At 40.6% G+C, this 21,284-nt stretch overlaps 1 protein-coding gene across 1 annotated transcript in view; it reads left to right on the top strand.

Moving 5' to 3' along the window:
- LOC137664053 (M1-specific T cell receptor beta chain-like) overlaps positions 1–20,535 on the top strand; it is a 60,404-nt gene extending 39,869 nt beyond the window's left edge. The window contains exons 6-7 of the mRNA XM_068401777.1: positions 19,611–19,628; positions 20,390–20,535. Of these exons, the coding sequence (XP_068257878.1) occupies positions 19,611–19,628; positions 20,390–20,535 (164 nt within the window). The remainder of the gene's footprint in view (positions 1–19,610; positions 19,629–20,389) is intronic.
- The last annotated feature ends 749 nt before the right edge of the window (positions 20,536–21,284 follow it).

Genomic DNA, 21,284 nt, shown 5'->3' with positions numbered 1-21,284 from the left:
TCAGCCACTCCTCCCAGTTTGGTGTCATCAGCGAACTTGCTGACAGTGCACTCTAATCCCTCATCCAAGTCATTAATGAATATATTGAATAGAACTGGTCCCAGAACCGACCCTTGCGGAACTCCGCTAGACACAGACCTCCAACTGGACTCTGTCCCACTGACCACTACTCTCTGGCTTCTTTCCTTCAGCCAGTTTACAATCCACCTCACTACCCGATCATCCAGACCACACTTCCCCAGTTTAGTTGCGAGGATGCTGTGGGAGACTGTGTCAAACGCTTTACTGAAATCGAGATAGACCACATCCACAGCTTTACCATCATCTATCCACCGGGTAACATCCTCATAAAAGGCTATCAAGTTGGTTGAGCATGACTTCCCCTTGGTGAAGCCATGCTGAGTGCCCCTAATGATCCCCCTATCCTTGATGTGCCTAGAGACAGCACCAAGAACAAGTTGCTCCATCACCTTTCTGGGGATGGAGGTGAGGCTGACCGGTCTATAGTTACCCGGGTCCTCCTTCTTGCCCTTTTTGAAGACTGGAGTGACATTCGCTTTCCTCCAGTCCTCAGGCACCTCTCCCGTTGCCCACGACTTAGCAAAGATGATGGAGAGTGGCCTAGCAATGACTTCCGCCAGCTCCCTCAGCACCCGCGGGTGCATCCCATCAGGGCCCATGGATTTATGGACGTCCAGGTTACTTAATTGGTCTCTGACCCATTCCTCCTCTATCCTGACTTCTTCTGAGGCCTCAGGGGTCCGGGGCTCCTCAGTACAGCCTCCAACAGTATAGACAGAGGCAAAGAAGGCATTCAGTAACTCCGCCTTCTTTTTATCCTCTGTCTCCAGGACCCCCACCTCATTCATCAGTGGGCCTACATTGCCTCTGGTGGTGGTTTTACCTGCAATGTATTTGAAGAAGCCCTTTCTGTTGTCCTTGACCTCTCTTGCAAGGTTTAATTCCAAGGAGGCCTTAGCTTTCCTAGTTGCCTCCCTACGTCCTCTGACATTATACATCTATAGTTTTTCAAAAATGTCTTCAGATTTTCACAGAGAAATCTCCGTAGTATAAAAAAAATGTATAGTATAATAAAATAGTATAGTAAAATTAATCAGGCAGTATATTGTAAACTGAAACTTCTAAAATTTGTATTCTGTTTGCATTGAAGAGAAATGTTCATTTTTGTCTTTCAGGTTGTGCACTCACGGAAGGTATGTGTGTCTTCTCACAGGCAAATGTCTGTATGTATTTTAATTCCAGTTTTACTGACGCTAACTACAAGGTGTGTGAGATGTCTACTGCAAGAATAACTTGTACTTCCTCTTCTAAGCGGTTTGCATGTTAGATTTAAAAAAAAAAAAAGAAAAAGACTTCAGGAGGGTTGTATGTGGTGCTGTATGTAGCTGTGTTTTGTTTTTTTAACTCTTCTTTATTATTCCCTTTCAAAATAACAGAAGAAATTGTGGAACCTTCCTATAGAGTGTCATTTGCTCTTCTTATCATCTCCTCCAGTTCTTAAAACTGCCTTCTGTTGGGAAGCTGCTTGGTCAGTCATCAGAGAAAAAATTCATACTTAGCCATGTGATTATGACATCAAGATTCAGAATCCGGAATTCTGAATATTTCTTAGTATCAAATTCAGAATACTTCTCATTACAAGTCACATTCCCCTCCAAGCTGCAAGGATACCCATATGAAAAATTACGTTTCTTTCCTTTATATATACATATTTACACACTCTTGTTTTTCACCAATTTCTTTAATGCTTCAGGAATCTTAAGGCTGAACCAAGATTAGGCTGATGTCTCCATAGTAACGCAATTCCATAAGACTGAAAAATCTATAAGAATAAAAGTTCTAGACACCATGTTATTCTGAGCTATATAAAATTTCCCTGATATATCAGCAGCATTCACAAGACCACTGACAATAACGAGTGAAAAAAAATCGCATCTTGTGACTCATCTTAGAGTTCCTAAGAGGGGATTTACATGAACAGCCTATTTTTTCAGTAGGTGTGGCAACACAATGGTTAAATGTTCCGAATGAGGACATACTTTCTTAGCATAAAGCCAATCTCTGTCTTTCCTAGACTTGCTTTCTCTTTTGGTTCTTTGAATCACAGTGTTCTTTCCCATCCGCTGCTATCTCTTGTCAACAGAGCCATTCATTTGGCTCTAGTTCCTTTGTGTCGCTTAGCTAAAGATTTCAAGGGTTATTATTTGATTAAAGCTACATTAGAACTAGTCTCACATAATGATGATAACTCAATACACAAATTATGTTTGATTTGCAGAGTCCTACTTGCGGTACGGAAATTCTCTGAAGCTCACTTACCTCATTCTCTGTGGCAAAGCTTTGCTGTATGCAGTTTTGGTGAGCAGTCTGGTGTGGACAGCCAAGGTAGGCTAGTGGGCCACTTGCAAGCTGAGCTTACTCACAAGTACAAGGATCAGCGGATACAGACTAAATCTACTGTCAGCTGTGGGGTTGTTCTCCAGGTACTCTGCCTGGCCTTGTGCAGGCTAGTTTGAAAAATCACAAGTGATGATTTTTCTATTATTGTTTTTCCAGAACTCAAATAAAATCAATGCTATCTAGCAGAGCAATTCCTTCTCAAAACACTCTTTAAACACATGAAAACAGATGAGAATGAAAGGACAACTTCTCCAGAAAGTAGAGAGGGGAAATATCAGATACATGATATTTTTCTGTAAGCATTGAAAAGGGACTCATGCCTACAGTAAAAGTAATAAGCGGGAGTTCTGAGGAAATATGTGGGATAAATCTGAACAAAGACTTCCAAATATCTCCAAAGAACAATGGGATAAATCTGAACAAATGGGAGAAGTTTAACTAATATCAGGAAATGCTTTTATCAGTAAGTTTCTCAGCACTTGTTCCTTTAAAAGCAGGACTGGGAGATGTATTTGAAAAGTGACCTGGTAGAGTTGAAGGTCAGTATGAACATAATCTCAGTTATGTTTTTGTGTCCTTTTTCAAGGATACTACAGGCAGTAGGTTTGTACTTCACTGGATCACAAACATAGAATCACAGAATGGTTTGGGTCGGAAGGGACCTTTAAAGACCATCTGGTCCAACACCCCTACCATGGGCAGGGACATCTTTCACCAGATCAGGTTAATCAAAGGCCCTTCCAACTTGACTTTTAACACTTCCAATGACAGGCCATCTACAACTTCTCTCGGCAACATGTTCCAGTGTCTCACCGCCATCATCGTAAAAAAATTTCTTCCTTACATCTAATCTAAAGCTACCTTGAATCAGTTTAAAACCATTGCCCCTAGTCCTGTCACTACAGGCCTTGGTAGAAAGTATCTTTCTTATAAGCCCCCTTGTATACTGAAAGGCCACAAGAAGGTCTCCCCAGAGGCTCCTCTTCTCCAGGCTGAACAACCCAAACTCTCTCAGCCTTTCTTCATAGGAGAGGTGTTCCAGCCCTCTGATCATTTTTGTGGCCCTCTTCTGGACCCGCTCTAACGTGTCCACGCCTTTCTTGTGCCGAGTGCCCCCAGAACTGGATGCAGTACTCCAAGTGGGGTCTCATGAGAGCAGAGTAGAGAGGTGGAATCAACTCCCTCGACCTGCTGGCCATGCTTCTTTTGATGCAGCCCAGAATACAATTGACTCTCTGGGCTGTAAGTCCACATGGCCGGCTGACATACAATTTTTCATCCACCAGTATCCCCAAGTCCTTCTTCACAGGGCTGCTCTCAAGCCATTCATCCCCCAGTCTGTACTGATCCTGGTGATTGCTCCAACCCAGGTGCAGGACCTTGCGCTTGGCCTCGATGAACTTCATAATGTTCATGGGTCCACATCTCAGGCCTGTCCAGATCCCTCTGGATGGCATCCCTTCCCTCAAGCATATCAACTGCACCACTCAGCTTGGTGTCATCCACAAACTTGATGATGGTGATGATTTGATAATCCCACTATCAATGACACATTGATGAAGGTATCAAATGGTATCAGTCCCAGTATGGACCCTTAAGGGAAACCACTTGTTACTGGTTTCCATTTGGACACTGAGTCATTGGCTGTAACTCTTTGGGCATGGTCATCCAACCAATGCCTTACTCTTGTAACAGTCCATCCATTAAACCCATATCTCTCTAATTTAGCAGCAAGAATGTTGTGGGGGACCATATCAAAGGCCTTACAGAAGTCCAGGTAGATGATGTCTGTAGCTCTTCCCTTGTCCACTGATGCAGTCACTCCATTATAGAAAGCCACCAGATTAGCCATCTAACACACAAAGTTGTGTGCAAAGATATTAGTTCAGTATGTAAGTAAATAATTAGTAAAGGTTAAGACACTTCCTTGGTACAAAAAGGGGAGAAAGCATGGAGATACAACATGGTCTTTTCTGTTAATGCTCTCAGGAGACACAACAGTTGGGATACTGATAAATATAGTCTATTATTTCCTAGATTATTGTATTTGTTCGCTTTGCTTGTTTTTTTTGTTTATTCTGTTTTGTTTTCAATTAGGCTGGTGGCAAGTTGTATAGAGAGTAAATGAAGAGTCCTCTTCATCATATCAGCAGGAACACAGCAAATTATTTCTGCCTTTCCATAGCAAAGGATCTATGCTTCTGTATAAAAACTTCTGAATATTGTTTCTTGGTGGTTCTCTGTCCCCCTCCTGTTCTTTCCATTTTGTTGTAATCAATGTTGGTTTTTTTCTGTATTTCCATATCATAATGTATCATATCATATCGTATTGTATAGTATCATATCTTTAAAACTAACACCTTCTTAATGCTCAGAGGCTGAGACCCAGCTCCTTGAAATAGGAATAAAGTTTTAGCTGCTTTTCCATTCAAGAAGCATGAGTTGTTTTTTAATTGTGTCTTCTGTAGCAATAATGTCCTACAACACAAGTTCCAATGATGTGTAGTATCATAAGAAACTCGCATTAAAGAACATTCACTGACAAGTCTTATAGGAATAGCTTATCTGTGATGAGTACAGTAGAAGGCTCATCCGGTACTCACACTGTGTACCAACAACCGGAGTGGGCTGCAGGCTTCAGAGGCTTGCACACTCCAGTACCAGCAAATGGGAGTGTGAGCATCCAGGGCCAGCTAGCAAGCAGACTGCATGTCTAAGGCTAGTTTCTGGGAGATCCATAGTGTCTAAGTGTGCATCCCAGTGTGCATGTGGGTGTGTGAGGTAACTGGAGGACTGGAGTTGCTGGGTAGACTGAGTGTCTAAGTCCAGTTACTGGGATCCAGTGTGTGTGTGCGTGTACACACACGTGCATGAAGGAGTGCATGAGGGTTTGTGTCTGTGAATGAGGGGGTCTGTACCAGGAAGTAGAGTGGGGTTGTAGGCCTCAGGGGCTCATACGTCCAGGTCTGTTAGTGCCATCTGTGTTTGCATGTGTGTTTCTGTCTGTATTGATTTTTGTGGCTGGCTCTGTGTACACATATAATTGTATTGTGTGTGTGTTTGTATGCTTATTGGGAACACACACTCAGCCTTGCTAGTGGGTGGACCCAGGGAAAGGGAGCTGCAGCAGCCTTGCCACTATTGGGCTATTGGATTCAGTAACACAAAATAAAATAGTTAGAACTTAAGATTCACTTCTAGCCATCTTAGAGTATTTAGGACATCAACCAACCCATGCCTACTGCACAGCACTATTTAGATGGACAGTGGTACATTTTGTCAGCATTAGGAAAATTAGACTTCCTACGTTTCATCCCAACCTTGTCAATAGTTTTTGTGCCACAGCATTTTTTTGTCACATCTGGGAAGATTGGTCCAATCTTAGACTAAATGAAGAAAAGAAAAATGGGGGTGGAGGGCAGAAGGGGTGATCCTGTGGTTTTACAGTCACAAATTTACTGGGTGCAGAGGAAGGGAAAAAAGCTAGAAGTCTTTAGTCTTTTTTGGTATTGCCTGCAATATTATGCATGTTGCCAGCTGGGAAGTATGGAAGCATCTACACACCAGCACAGCTGCCCCGTCATTTATTATGAAATGTAACCCCCACTGCTGTTACAGAAGGGCCTCACTGCTGCCTTTCTCATCATAGAAGCCAAGTACTAAATAGGCGATGAAGACTGAGTTGCTCTTTTACTCATAGTACAGAAGCTGAAATAAGGGTAAATGTAAGTAAATGCAAGTTTAGACGCTTATTTGGACAAAAGAGAATTTATACATTTCAGAGTGGGGTAAAAAGAAAATAACAACTGTATTTTTTAACTCCTACACAAAAAGAAATACTGGCAGGACATGTGTGAATAGCATTCTATCTATTGTGTACTCCTGTTTAACACTCATAAGGCTCTTCAGAATGTCCTCCTGTACCTTTGCCCACACCCATCCTAATATGTAATTGGGGTGATGCTGGCGTTTTTCTATTGCTAGAGGATAAACACACTGTTCTACTGCATCCAGCACTGGGTAAGGATATGAGATGATGGTATCATGTGAGAGATGCAGCAAGGCTGTGAAAATGAAAGTTTGACTACTATTAAAATGTAACCCTGGGAAGAAGAAGACCGAAAGTAACAGACCAGAGCTATTGCTGAACGGCGTTCAAAAAGCAAGGGCCGAAGAAGTATTCATATTCCCAAAGGTGAAGAGTCTTGTCCATTCCCACCTTGTGATACCTTTATTGCACAATAAGGTTGTCCAGACTGGTGGATCTGTCTCAAAGGAATTGCTTCAGTACCTAGGACATGTCAGAAACACTCCTGAGAATTAGGATGAACATGTGGAGAGAGCTGCTGATCTTTGACTGTACCTATGTTAATTGCTTAGAATGACCTGTACATAATTTAGGTCCATCTTTTCAGTGTTGAAGATGACCCAACCACTCCAGACTACAGAATAGCTACAGATGGTGTGAAAGTGCATCTCTCCTTTATTGTCTCCAACCAGTGGAGTCTCGCAAAAGAAACTGGGTAAATGACTCATTTTCTTGGAAAAGATAAACCGTCAGCAGACCTCAGGCTGCTAGCAGCTAGCATCATCAAGTCAAGGCCTATAACAAAACCAGTTTGCAAACTAATTTCAAAGCTACCATTTTCATGAGCTCACGTATCTGTCAAAAGGCCAGAAGGGACCATTAAATTACCATCTTGATATCTTGTATATTGCACACCAAAAATTTCATATAATTAATTTTACTTTGCATTGAGATAATAAACAAATAAAGTAATGATGGGAAGACTTCAAGAAGTTAAGAAATCACCTCCTTTCTTGGTAATTTGTTGCAGTAGTTTAGCACCTCCACTCTTGAGTAATTATGCCTTATTTCAGTCAGGAGATATTTGATAGAATCATAGAATCATTTATGTTGGAAAACTTCTTTTTTTACTTCTCTTCCACCTTATCTATCGCCTCCTCAGTCACCTGCTTTTTCTCTTCCACCTCCTCTGTCAATTTCTTCTTCTCTTATTCCACCTCCTCTGTTGCCTCCTTCTCTTCTCTGCCTTCTCTGTTGTCTCCTTCTCTCCTTCCCCCTCTTTTGTTGTGTCTTTCTCTTCCCCCACATCCTCTGTCACCTCCTCGGTCACCTCATACTTCACTTTTTCCACCTCCTCTGTCACCTCCTTCTTCTCTTAAAATCATAGAATTGTTTCAGTTGGAAAAGACCTTTAAGATCAAGTCCAACCATTAACCTAGCACTGACAAGTCCACCACTAAACCATGGCCCTAAGCACCACATCTACACATCTTTTAAATACCTAAAGGGATGCTGACTCAACCACTTCCCTGGGCAGCCTGTTCCAGTGCTTGACAACCCTTTTGGTGAAGAAATTTTTCCTAATATCCAATCTAAGCTTCCCCTGGCACAACTTGAGGCCATTTGCTCTTGTCCTATTGCTTGTTACTTGGGAGAAGAGACCAACACCCACCTCACTACAACCTCCTTTCAGGTAGCTGTAGAGAGCAATAAGTGCTCCCCTGAGCCTCCTTTTATCCAGGTTAAACAACCCCAGTTCCCTGAGCTGCTCCTCATAAGACTTGTGCTCTAGACCCTTCACCAGCTTCGTTGGACATGCTCCAGCGCCTCAATGAGGCTTCAGCACCTCAATGATTTTAGCTCCCAGAGAGTAGTTAATGTTATGCTCTTCCCAGCTAGATCACTGTGCTCTTGCATGGTAAAACAACTTCTTTGTCTTACACTTTATTGCTTGTTTTTGCATCCAAGGTTTGCACAAATCATTTCTGCTACAGATCATACATGAAGCTCACACTGAGTCACTTTTCCAGCATACCTGCTAAGTCTTCCTGAGGGACTTCATTGCCTGCTGAACCCCCTTGTCATTCTGTAGGTTTGGCTTCTATTTCTTTCACCTGGAAACTACTATGATGAGAGACTGTATGAATATGTCTTGGCATTACTAGCTACATATATACTGCTGAGAAACATGACAAGAAGTAGCAAGGGCCAGTGGGGAATGAAAACCAGGAACCAAGGTGACCACATCTCAGGCAGTGCATTCACTAACCAGGGCACAGTCCCACAGCACCTGAACACAGCAAGCAGAGTAGGATGCAGGGTTCATCAACAGTCCTAAGCAAGGCAAGCAGTGAACCAGGTCCAGGATATGTTCAGGAAGTCCGATCAGGAGCAAAAGACTGGACTGGACTGTAGTCCAGAGACAAGACTGAAAAGAAGGCTACAATGTGGAGTCACAGACTTACAGAATAGCTGAGGCTGGAAGAGACCTCTGGAGGTTATCTTGTCCACCCACCCTTCTCAAGCAGGGCCACCCAGAGCCAGTTGCCCAGGACCCAGGCAGCTTTTAATTATCTCCAAGGACGGAGACTCCACAAGCTCTCTGGATAACCTGCTCCAGTCCTAAGTCACTCTCACAGTAAAAAAGTATTTCCCTGTGCTCAGAAGGAATCTCCTGCATTTCAAGTTTATGCTCTTTGCCTCTGGTCTGTCACTGAGCACCATTGAAAAAAACCTATTTCTGTCCTCTTTGCATCCTCCTTTCAAGTATTTGTGCACATTCATGAGATCCCTGGAAGCCTTCTCTTCTCCAGGCTGAGCAGTCCCAGCTCTCCCAGCCTTTGAGGGATATTCCAGTCCCTTAATCATCGCTGTGACCCTTTGCTGGATTCTCTCCTGTATGTCCATGTCTCTCTTGTACTAGGTAGCCCAGAATTCGACACAGGACTCAAAGTGTGGCCTCACCAGAGCTGAGTAGAGGGGAAGGATCACCTCCCTTGACTTGCTGGCAATACTTTGTCTAATGCAGCCCAGGATACCATTAGCCTTCTTTGCCACAAGGGCACATTGCTGATGCATGGACTCACGGTTCAGAGTCTATCCAAGATATAGGACCAAAGACATGACTGGAGACAAGCTGCAATGTGCATATGAGGGGGTTCATCCAGAAGATAAGCTACCTACAACATAGTTACAAGGTCCATTCAGGAGGCAGGACCAGAGACAGGGCTGGACATAGATCAGGGAAGAATTGAAGGCCCAGGTCTAAGCCTAAATGGAGATCCCTTACCCATGGGCAGTGGGTGGAGGTCCCATATGAGCATGGTTGGGGACGTTAATGCCCACAGGCACACTCAGACCCTAACAGAAAGTATCACAGAGTGAAAGTACCACTCAGAATGAGACTTTGACTACATCTGTCCTGTTCTCACTCATTAGGTGATTCCAGGATGTGCTGAGAAACAAAGCACAGAACACTGCTATCAGGGAGGCCTACCTAAGAGTTCCAGACTACATCCATCAAAACTGTTATAAACCTTTACATCCTTGTTACATACACAGTGGGAGGCTAGAAGTTGATTGTCACCCAGATAACAAATGCTAATTGGCTTCAAATATGGAGAAAGTCAAAGAGATCAACCTGGTATGACATGACTAGGAAGGCCAATGCTGACTTATGCCAACCATCTAAGTTAGAGGAATATTTGAGATGAGCTCCTCAAGATAAACACATTAGTGAATGTCCAATACTGTAGAAGACTGAATCTGAGGTCCACATTAAAATCCAGGTGACCAGCCTGGACTTAGGTTGGAGTGAGCATACTGTTCACCTGAGTCACAGCTGCACTGGGGGGCTCGACTCATGTGTTTGCTGTACAGTGTGTGTGTGTGTGTGTATGTGTGTGTGCATGCACATGCCAGAAATCTTAGAATAGGAATTGCTATTTACTCACTATACCCAGCCTACTTAGTAAATATATTTTAGATGTTATGTTATTGAGTGGTGTTTTCTTCTTGTGACTACCTCGCCCCTAAATCACCTCATGACAACTCTGCACTCTCCCTTGTTAGTGCACCAGTGCTGTTTAGCTTCCTACTAGTATTTAGCATCTGTATGATGTGCTCATACCCATGTCAGTGTCTCTCTAGTTTCACAGCCATTTCCCCTTCCTGTTTCTCATCAGATAGATACAAATACAAGATTGGCTTGGTGAGTGGTGGTGGATCACAGGAGACAAATAACACAGTACAACTCTGTATACAGAGGTACAACAGCCCTTCTATCTTTCCAGATGTCTCTGTAATACAGAGACATGCAACATGGCCAAGACGATACATTTTCTAAAGTTCAGTGTGTATAAGCACAGGCTCTTGCATTTTCAAAAGTTTGTCCTCAACTACTAGTGGTGGAGCTGAAGGAAACACTGGTTTTGTATGAAGCTCAACCATTGTGGGAACACTGGTGAGACAGTGATGCATTCCCTGGGAGACCTTTACAAAAAACTTGCCGAGAAGGGATAAACTCTGAAGCTTACACTGAGATCATACTCCTGAGGAGCATGCCCAGCAAGAACAGGTGAACAAAACAGAGAATCCTCTCCTCCTGATATGGAGAAGTCACCCACATAAAAAAATATTTTTGTCCTGTAACAAAATCCTGGCAGAATTCCTGTTTGTCTTCACATGGGAAGGTTTCTAGTCTAGACTTCATCGCAGATTGTGTGTGTAGAAATACATTTTGCTCAGTCCATCACTGTTCTATATATATTTTCACCATTACAGGACAGTCTCAAGCAGGACATCCTCTGAACAAAAATCAGCAGGTTTGTGGTCATTAATGAGCAGTCACATGCCAACCATATTGCTTCATGTAATGTCCTTCTTCTCCCACATGCAGCCTTGGAAGATTGTGTCTGGTTGAGGGATAAGGAGAAACGAATACAATATCATCATAAGAAAAAAATACTAATTTCAACATGTTTACAAACACTCTTCTTGCTATGAGAAAGCACCATGTCAGGTAAGTGACTTCTAGGAAGGAGACTACAAGAAGGTCTACCTTCCCACTCCCATATTATCCTTTTGACAACATACCCAACAGGATACTCCTTAGGATGTTGTCCAGGCTAGTTTCCAGTTTCCTATAAAACAACATTTACACCACTTCTTTTTGGGAAGTGGATTCTGTGGTCTACTTGTTAGCTCTATCAGTATTCCTTCAATGTCTCCTGTGAGCATCAGTCCCTAGGGTTGTCTCCCAGGATGACACATCTCCTTCCTGGATTTTTCACATGGGATGTTGGTATTGCTCCCTCCCATTTTTGTTATGGGGAGGGTATATTTTGAGATAGTCTCTGTAGTATTGTGATACATATTCAGCATTTTGGTCCTGGGACCCAGGTAACAATACTAGATAAGGAAAAGAAGCCTACACTTTTAACAAAGACATTACACTGGAATTTTTTTTAAAGACAAAAATAAATCTTTTCTATGAAAATTGGGCAAGAAGGAAATCAGGGGAAATAGCTGCAGGATGGGTGAGTTCAAGAAACTCAACTCTTGTTTAGCACAGCTTAGTGATGGCAGAAGGGGGAGAAATTCACTTTTTCTGCTTTTATGTACAGAAGGTGTCTCAAACTGAATTCTGAAACTAAGACTGAGAACAGGACACAGAGATGGAAAGAGCTACTTCTCAGATAGGCTGCATTCACTACATACAGTACCTCTTGAAGCAATATACCATCTGTTTCAGCATATTCTGCAAAAGAACAGTATTTTCTAACAAAGATGAGAGCATAAATGTCCCCTCCATTTGTGACCTCATGAAAGGTAGGATATAGCATGATATCATACGGGCTTTTTGTGCATTTGAGAGCTTCTAGTGGCAAACAATTCTGGTACTTATTCAAAATATTGTGCAAACTCACCACTGTACTTTGGACAGGGCACCCAGCTGACAGTGCTTGGTAAGTTTCCTTAGGTATTTTTGTTTCTTATTGTAGAATATTAATTTGTTGCAGAATAAAATGCTAACACAACCAATAAAATGTGCTAATGGGTTGATTTAGGAAACAGGGTTAAAATGATTCATTATCTTGGCAAAAGGCAGCTTAGAGTAATTGTTAAATCCATGTCTACTGATGTAAAGAAGGAAAAGAAGTCTCTATTACTAAGCACATTTATAAAGTAAATGTTTATCTGGATTCAATGCGAGATCAGAAAAGTAGGACAAAACTATAAAGTATTCTTCAATTTTACTGTGATTCCTGAACTCAAAAGCATTGGAGATAACAGAGTATTTTTAAAAAGTAACCACTACATGCCTTCATTAGTCTTACAGTCTTCGCTTGGCATTCACTCTTCATATTGTGTTAGTCTAGCAGAACCTTTCAGTATGACCAACACAAGTATTCTAACATTTTTGCATTCCAATTTAAAATAAGTACAGAAAAATCAGGAAGAGGTAAAGCTTTAGAACGTATTTCATTGTATTTGCCTGTGTGACTGGTGAGAAGAGGAGCTCTCTTCCATTTCTGGTATCTGTCATCTAAGCAAATGCTCACACACCTCCTAATAAAAAATAGGCTGATTTCTAGCCAAAATAAATGCAGAATTCACGGGTGGTAGAGAATGAAACAGAACACTAGCCAGAGGAGAAGTAACACCCTTTCGGGAGAGGCATGGTAGCTGCTTTTGATCTCACTGTGTTTTTACTTGAGATTAGCTTGGTGACGGCACCAGGCTCAGAGTGGCAGTGAAGAAAAATCTGGTGAATAGATTAAAAATCATCTGTCAGTTAATGCATTTGTTTGTTTGAAAATGATCTGATGATAGATTTGAGGGGAACCTGGCATATCCTTTTTAATATCATTATCAGAAGATAATGATATATTTTTGTGCTAGAGGACAGACAGGTATAATCCCATAAAATGTTGTAATTTTTCCTGCTCTGTACTTGTCACTTCTTTAATCTCCTCAAAACACTTCAGAACAGGAGAAAATATCATATTGAACAAAGAGATTTATTTGGTATTCTGATTGCAACTATTACTTATGTAGTCTCATGGCTGTTTCAAACAAAAACGAGAACTGTTTTCTGAGAGACTGCTTTTTACAAAAATGCCTTTATGGGTCTCAAATTCACAAAGCGTGAACAAAAGGAGCACTTTTTGATAACCTCAACTAAACAATTTAATGTCCCTCAATAATTCACATAAAGTCTTAGCATTTGCTTTCCCCCTAAGGGAGGAATTTGAGTTGATTTCCCCTTTACACAAACTCACAAAACACGGAGTAACAATCTTAGTCTTTTGGAGTTCTATCTGCAAGATTTTATCAATTTTAGCAATAATTTTTAGCTGTGCATACACAGAGCCACTGCAGTTTGTAGGAGGGGCCAAGCTGATTGTTGCAATTAAGAAAATGTTTACAAAGTGTGTTTGAAATAAAACAAAGGAAACTCAGAAAGAATTTTGTCTTTCAATTATTTCTTTTTATACCTATATTTTCTATTTTAGTCAAGCCATGTTTAAGTTACTATGTGTATCAGTGAGAGAGATGATCAGTTTTACAGTTTCAATTGTTATTTTCATAAATAATTTTTGCCACATTTGCCCTGATCACTGTAAAAGACCATCTAGGTAATTTTTGTTTTTGAAAGATTCATGGAAATAGACAAAGATACAGAAGAAGGAAAAAAAAAAACAAAAAACCACAAACAGGGTGTGAGTGGGGGAGCCCTTAGAAGAAAGAAGATGATGTTTTGATTCTTGAAGTAAAACTCATAAGCTGGAGATAACTTGTAGATCAAGGCACTAACACTCTATTCAGGAATTAAAAGATAGATTAAGGGACAAATTAGAACTCTAGTTTTGTATTTTATGAGGAGGAGGAAGACTGGTGGCAAGGGACTGCTGTCTGAAAATCCAAGAAAAGGACTAATATACTTGAGAAACAGCATTTGAAACAAAAGGACAAAAGGATATCATCTGAAGTGAAGGAAGCAAAAAAGGTTGGTGAGCAACTTCTGTGGCAAGTGTGACATGGAACAGGGGACAATTACCTGTTAGCACAAGCCAGGGGCCCAGGGTCCTGAGAACAGAAAATAAACAGCTCCCCACTCCTCCCAGCTGGTGAACTCCTGTGTCCAAAATTTCGTAGATCACAGAAGATGGGGAGGGGAGACAGAGAAGAGAGGAGCTGATGGAGTCTTCTTTGTCCTCGACCCTTCAAAACCCTAACACTGTTACAACAGATACGTACTGTTTTCTTACAGTTTCCCTCTCAACTTCAGACAACAGACCTCAGTGACTACACTGAGTGATAAGTAGAGGCTGAAAGCAAAACTGAGTGCATCTGTCAATTCTCTTTCACCCTTCTTGACAAATGTTTTTGTTAGCACATGCCAGAGGTACTGACTTTCCTGTGGGAGCCAGCATTTGCATATCTGAAGAAACACCTCCCAAGAAATGTGTATAGTGGGAATTTTTTGGGTGGCTATAATAAAACTTTGCCTTGAAAAGAACATCTAGCTTTGGATCCTTCATCACTTAAAGCAGGCAGAACATTAATTACGGGAGAGGAGAAAACAGAATTTGTGGGTTAAGCACCTAATCATTGTATGAATTATAGGAGGGAGGGTGCATGGTTAAGGGATTTCTGATTAGGTAGTTCACAATTCTGCAGAATTAAGTAAGGGATGAGGGCAAATGTCAGGCTGTGTGATTACACTTCAGTCTGCTGGACTGTGAAATGGCAGGATATATGATGGCAAGTGGCCTAAAAAAAAAAGTCATTGTCTGGGACACTTAACAGTCAGGGTTTTGCTAAATCCCACTCCTAAAAGCAGTATCTGTAGATTCATGGGGAAGAGGATGCTTAACATCAAAACAGATTAAATGAAAATATTTTTTTGTTAAGCTTGAAATAAAGGGAAGTAAAGAGAGTGAAGGACTGCAAGGGAAGGATGAACAGGATCTTCCCTGTGGTCCTGGTATTTCAATGCTGTAGCCATTACCTAAGTGAAGTAGCATACTGCATCTTCAGGGGCTAGTAGAGCTCTTTCAGGGGTGCAGAATCTTTCAGGAGTGGCTTTTCTGGGTATGGTAGATTAGGAAACAGAAATTTTGTGCCAATAAGGAGGAGGAAGAGAGAACAAGCTCCTCAGAAAATTTTTATATGAAGGTCAGCAGTAATACTGTATTTTGAAAAAGGAACATGGCCCACTGTTCTAGGTAGGAAAAAAAAAAAGTGCAGAGGAAGGGTTTGAGCCAGCAGAGCTTCACTAAGAAGGCTAAAGATGGTGTTTCAGGAAAGACAGGTCAAGAAAGAGGGAGGTAGTAAGGGCTGTGAAGAAGAAGGGGACAAATTAACCAAATGAATTATTGTTATTAAATTTTCCCTGTGAGTAGAACAGTTTGGTGTTAATTTGTCAGATTAATAAAACTGTGGAGAAAGCTAGCAAGCAAGCTTAATGGCATAAACTGAAGGGAGTAAGAAGGATGAGACAAGACCGAAGAAGAAGAAACCTCAAGTCAGAGAAGTTCATTCTGGAAGAATATATACTGCCTCTACAATGCAGAGACTCTACTCAGTGTTCGCTGAGTCTACTGGTTCTGTTCCATCAGAAATGAACTGTGTGACTGACCAAATCTTTTCCCCAGAATTAAATTGCCTACAGAACTATAATTATGATTCTCTCTTATTCCTACAATCTATCTCCCACTGTCATATCCAAATGGAATGTGTGTCCATGAAAAAGAAAAAGGCAGAAGTAGGACTGGGAAGGATGTATTGGCAAAAGATGTGGAGGCTGGAGGAAAAGAAAGCGAGGGTGGGTCCTAATGAGAGAGCCTGGATCTTACAATGTATATCATGATTCCTAAAAATTGCAAGGATATTGATGTCAATATCCAGACAATAAAGTTCTTTACTAATGACAGAGAAATGAGGAGTTGTTTTTATGCTGTGATCCGAATCACCATTAGAAAACAATGCACAGTATTTAATAACCAAATACTACTTAGACTGAGATACCTTCTTTTCAGCACACCTTTGGCTACTACTCTGCAAAAAAAAATGGTATTTGAAGGTTTAACATGGTTATCACTGGACAGCAACCTAGGACAGGTGTGAGTAGATTTGATATTGCACTGTGAGGCTGTGCTCTGCCAATATCCAGTATTTTGGAGAAGGAACAAAAGTAACAGTTCTGTGTAAGTGGGAATCATGAAGAGTGTATTAGGTTGTGCAAGGGGCATGATTCTGTGAGTGTGACAAGGATAAACAAAGAGGGAAGTCTTTGGATTCAGATGATGTGTTCTTTTCCCAAGATGCTTCATTATTCACACTCTATAAAGTTAGGGTAGACTAGAGCACAGCAGAATGGAATGGAAAGCAAAAAATAATTCCACCTCTGTCTGGAACACGTTAAGATGAATATAATCTATAAGGACATTTGGTGAAAATGGCTGCATTTTATCAAGCCTATCAAAAAAGCCTGATCAATCTTGTTCTCACACATAGACCATCAGAGTGGTTATGGCAGAGCTTGGTCGAAGTGAATGGGGGAGAAACTTGGGGATAGGTGTTTTCGAGCAGACAAACTACATTTTGGAGGACTGACACAACTAAACAGTTTTACATAAGAAAGACATATGGCAAGTACCACAGAGTTCCTTTAAGATTCTGGAATAAAAAGAAAAGGAATTTGTGTTGGGACCTAAATAAGTAGAATCTAGTGATCCTCACTGGGATTCTCTAGGAGAAGCTAGAAAGAAAAGAGCCAGGCAACACGGCACGTTTAAGAACAGGTAAGCAGATGGCAATTGTGGTGCCAAAGTGCATTTGTGCATGAGTGAACCAATCTACTGTGGTCTGGCTCTGGTGAAAATTGATATATTGATGAACAAAACCAGTTTGCAGTTGTAGATAGTGTGATATTATCTGTGCATTTCCTAACTGAGAGCATTTATGCTTTCAGAAGGTAAGATCCAGATACCATTTTAAGAGAAAGAGAAATGACCTGCACGTCCAGCTACATGAAAACCGGGAAATTGCCATTTTTCTCAAGTTAGGTGCAGGCAGCCTAGTGCTGACACTGAACTATAACACTGGATCCAGGAAGTGAAAATATAAAACCAAATGTTAAAATGTTAGTTTCATTGAAATGAATGATAAAGCTTCCACTAATTACAGTAGAGTCAAAGTTCCACTCTCCATTTTTAGTTTCAGTCTGGTTTCTTGTGCACTATTTAGAGTCATTGAAGTTATTTTTACCATGACATCTCTAAGCTGTCTACCATGCTGTCTGGCTATTCAGATTTCAGAGGTATACACTGGATTCCTAGCAGATAGATGGGGAAAGAGAAAAAGCAGAGAAAGAGATGGTCAAATGAGTGAGAAAGATAATAAAAGGAAAAACTATAAATGCTGATGTGGAAAATAATTCTGTAAAGTCACCTAATGAGAGTGTAAGAAAAGATAAATGGGAAGAATTTGAATTAAAGAGGGTATATCACAAAACATTTTGTAGCATGGAAAATATTTATACATAAAGCACACACAGAACCACAAAACTCAAGCATTCATATTTTCAGACACAAACAGACTTTTGGCAAGAAGAAGTATTGTTTAGCGTTTAACCCACCCTTGTTTTTTTCTGATCTCATTTTTTTTCTGCATTGCCATGAGTTTATGCAAGTAAAAAATAGGAGATAATTTTAATAGAAATGATGGAGCTGACAAGTCCTCTGACATTGGCACAAGAAACACAGTTGAAGTATCATTTGCTTCTTTTCATAGTCCAATAAACTTGTGTCCTTTTTGGCACTGAGAGAAAACACCAAGGATCTAGCGCACTTACTTTTCCTCAAGCAGAGTGGAAATGGTATTAGCAATGTAGAATCAAGGCTTCATAATTTAAAACCTTATTTTGCTCAATAGGTGTGTAAGGTGTGGGATTCATTACTCTATTATTTCTTTGTGCTGTGTTTATGAGCAATACTTTGTGACAGGAACTAGGCTGACTGACTTGGGTAAGAAAACATGGCCTACTATTTCTTTGCTAAATAACAAAACACATTCACTCTTGGTTCTTTTGAGAAACTGTAGGTTAAAGATTTTGCAGGTTATAGGTTAGGGTGGGTCAATTTGTTTGCTTCTTTATTTTTTTTTAAACTGTAGTCTAAGGAGAAGGAGAGATTGAGGTGAAATAAGGCAAGAAATTTCAGAAAAATCTTGACTTAGGACCTGAAGAGATGCACATACACAGAAACAGATAAAGACTATTAATAGAGGATGAATGCAGAGGATCAGTTTGCCCACTGCTCATTGTATAGCTTAGCACAAAAAAACAGAGAATTGAATTCTTTTTTTTGAATTAGTAAGCTCAGCTATTTGGTCAGTATCCAGAGAAAAAGTTTTGTACTTGCTCTGTCCTTTTATATTTTAAATCCTGGAGCCACATTCTGTTCAAATAACCTATTTATTTTTATTTAAATGACATATATAACATGGCATATTTAGTACATACTATGTTGGAAAGACAATTAAAATTTAATGTAAATATAATTGTCTTTTAGACTGGAGATCAAGATCCTGCATGCTCAGCACTATAGGTCACATTGAATCTTAAATTCAGCATCCAGTGTCCAACACATATATTTCCACAAAAAAATACATGGTCTGATATTTAGAAGTACGACGGTGAAGGCTCTGGGCCATATTGCTTTCCGTTTCAGGGAAGAACAAGGAAATCATACCTCCAGCTGTGGCCATCTTTTTCCCCATCGAAGCAAGAGATCCAACAGAAGAGCAAAGCCACGCTGGTATGTCTGGCCTCTGGTTTCTACCCTGACCACCTGAATCTGGTCTGGAAGGTGAACGGTGCTAAGAGGACAGAAGGAGTGGGGACAGATGAGTTTTCCACAGGGAATGGGAGTACCTATTCATTGACCAGCCAACTGAGGATCTCAGCCCAGGAATGGTTCAACCCTCTGAATCGTTTTGAGTGTGTTGCCAATTTTTAAAGAATGAAACACTGAAATCAATACACAAATTTATCTACAGTGATGCTGGTGAATAAAATATGTGTGGATGTGGCGGTCATCCTCTGTAGGCTCCTATATCTAGAGTAAGCAGTCATTACTGGAGGCATATTTCTTGCCAGTCTACTACACTTAACTCAGATCTGTCAGTCCCCAGGAAATTGAGACCAAGCACAGGAACCCAGTCCTGTTCTCCAAACTTGCTACGAGCCATGTAATTTTCATTCCCACACCCACCCTCTATTATACAAGTGATTGTACAAACACAGCATTTTAAAAGAGGTGCCGATACATATCTGGGCTTAAATAATATCTGCTGTTTCTTCTGTTTTGAGACTGTATTATCTTCAAAGGTAAGTTAAACCAGTAATTTTTTCCTCTCTTGACAGTAAGTTTATCTATACATACACCTGTGTATGCAAAGAGAGATGTATCTTGTGTGTATGTGTCTCAGTGTGTCCTGTGTTTGCTTTTGTTGGCAGGCACAGCTACTCATGCCTGTATGCACAGGTGCAGGATTGTACATGTGTGGGCACATGCATTCATGTTCTTGTTGAATATGCATGCATGGATGTGAACATCCAAATTATGTCTACTTTCATGAATCTTTCATGAAACCTTTCATGAAATCTTTCATGAGACTGGCTGCTAGAACTCAACATTTCAGCATAAAAATATCACTTAGAGTAGTAGAACTACCTGTAGCATAAAGATGTATGTTGATATTCTAGCAAGCATTTAGAACACTTTGCCAAGTCGCTGACACCACATTCTATGGTATGTTATCTCCTTAAATATACTGCAGAAATACTATAAATTGTATTCCCATGAGAAAGACTCCAAACCCATTTTTATTTGATGCCTCCAACTTCTCATTCTTCAGACCGATTCCTAATCAGTCATACCAATGCGACTGTGAAAAGCCTGATGCAATTACTAGTTAACATGATATTTTAGCCAAGGACAGCCAAGTTATAACTTGTGCAAATGAGCACTGAACAAGTTATCCTAATCAGCAGAATGAGAAAAAATGTCATTGTCTAGTAAAGTTTTCTAAAGAAATGCTTGTTTTCTCTGTTGCTTTTTATTTATTGCTTTCTCCCTTATTTTTCAGAAAACTATCAGAGAAGTGCTACAGCTCGTAAGTTTGTGTACATCATGCTCGTTTTCAAGAGCGTTTTGTATGGAATGTTTGTAATGGGGCTGATGCCTAGGTCCAAGGAGACAAACAGAGTTCTACTCTGTACAGATTTGTCCTAACTCATTCTATCTGTACAGGAGACCACTTTGGACAAAATGATGTCTTAAAGTTGATATTTATATAAATCCACTTCTCTACAATTATATTGTCTCTCTCATAATTTTTAGGAGAACAAACTAGTGAGAATGAAAGGGTGGGTTTCAGACAAAAAGAGGGAAAGAACCCCAGGGAGATATTGCACAAGACAATGAATGAAGTGTTATCAAAATATGTGGTCTTTTTAAAGAAAAGAGTAAAAAGGAAGATTAGGAAAAGTAAGACAATAAGAAAAATAAGAAAGACCAAGAAAAGCAAAGGAGGAAAGAAAAAAGGATGCAACTCAGAAAAAAATAAGAGAATCCAACCTATGGGGGAGGAGGAAGGGGAACTAGGGTGTGGTTCTTTAAAGCTGTGTTTGTGGGCATCATTTCTGTGCAGCATAAACTGTAAAACCAAGGGATTACTAGTCCTGGAGAGTGTTTCTGGAGATCTTTCATCCACTTTGCATCTCGCTAAGCTGTTACCTTATGGCATAAATTAAACAGTTGGTAATTCAGAAGTAGCTCACATGGGAATAAAAGGGGAACAGAGTCATACCTTTTACATATAGATGTATCCTAAACAGAGGTAGGAATAACGCAGGCCAAGATAAAGGAGTGTTTGTGGAGCTTTGGAAGCAGAACATCTGGGAATGCAATAGCAAGGCAGAAGGAGTAGGAGGCATAGAGTGTAGACTCTGAAGGGAGTTTCTGTCTAGCACAGCCAGGGT

Source organism: Nyctibius grandis, chromosome 5, assembly GCF_013368605.1.
Source record: "Nyctibius grandis isolate bNycGra1 chromosome 5, bNycGra1.pri, whole genome shotgun sequence".
In the NCBI taxonomy this organism is placed as follows: domain Eukaryota; kingdom Metazoa; phylum Chordata; class Aves; order Nyctibiiformes; family Nyctibiidae; genus Nyctibius; species Nyctibius grandis.
Note: the sequence above shows the minus strand (reverse complement) of the source record. Positions and strands in the feature narration are given on the sequence as shown.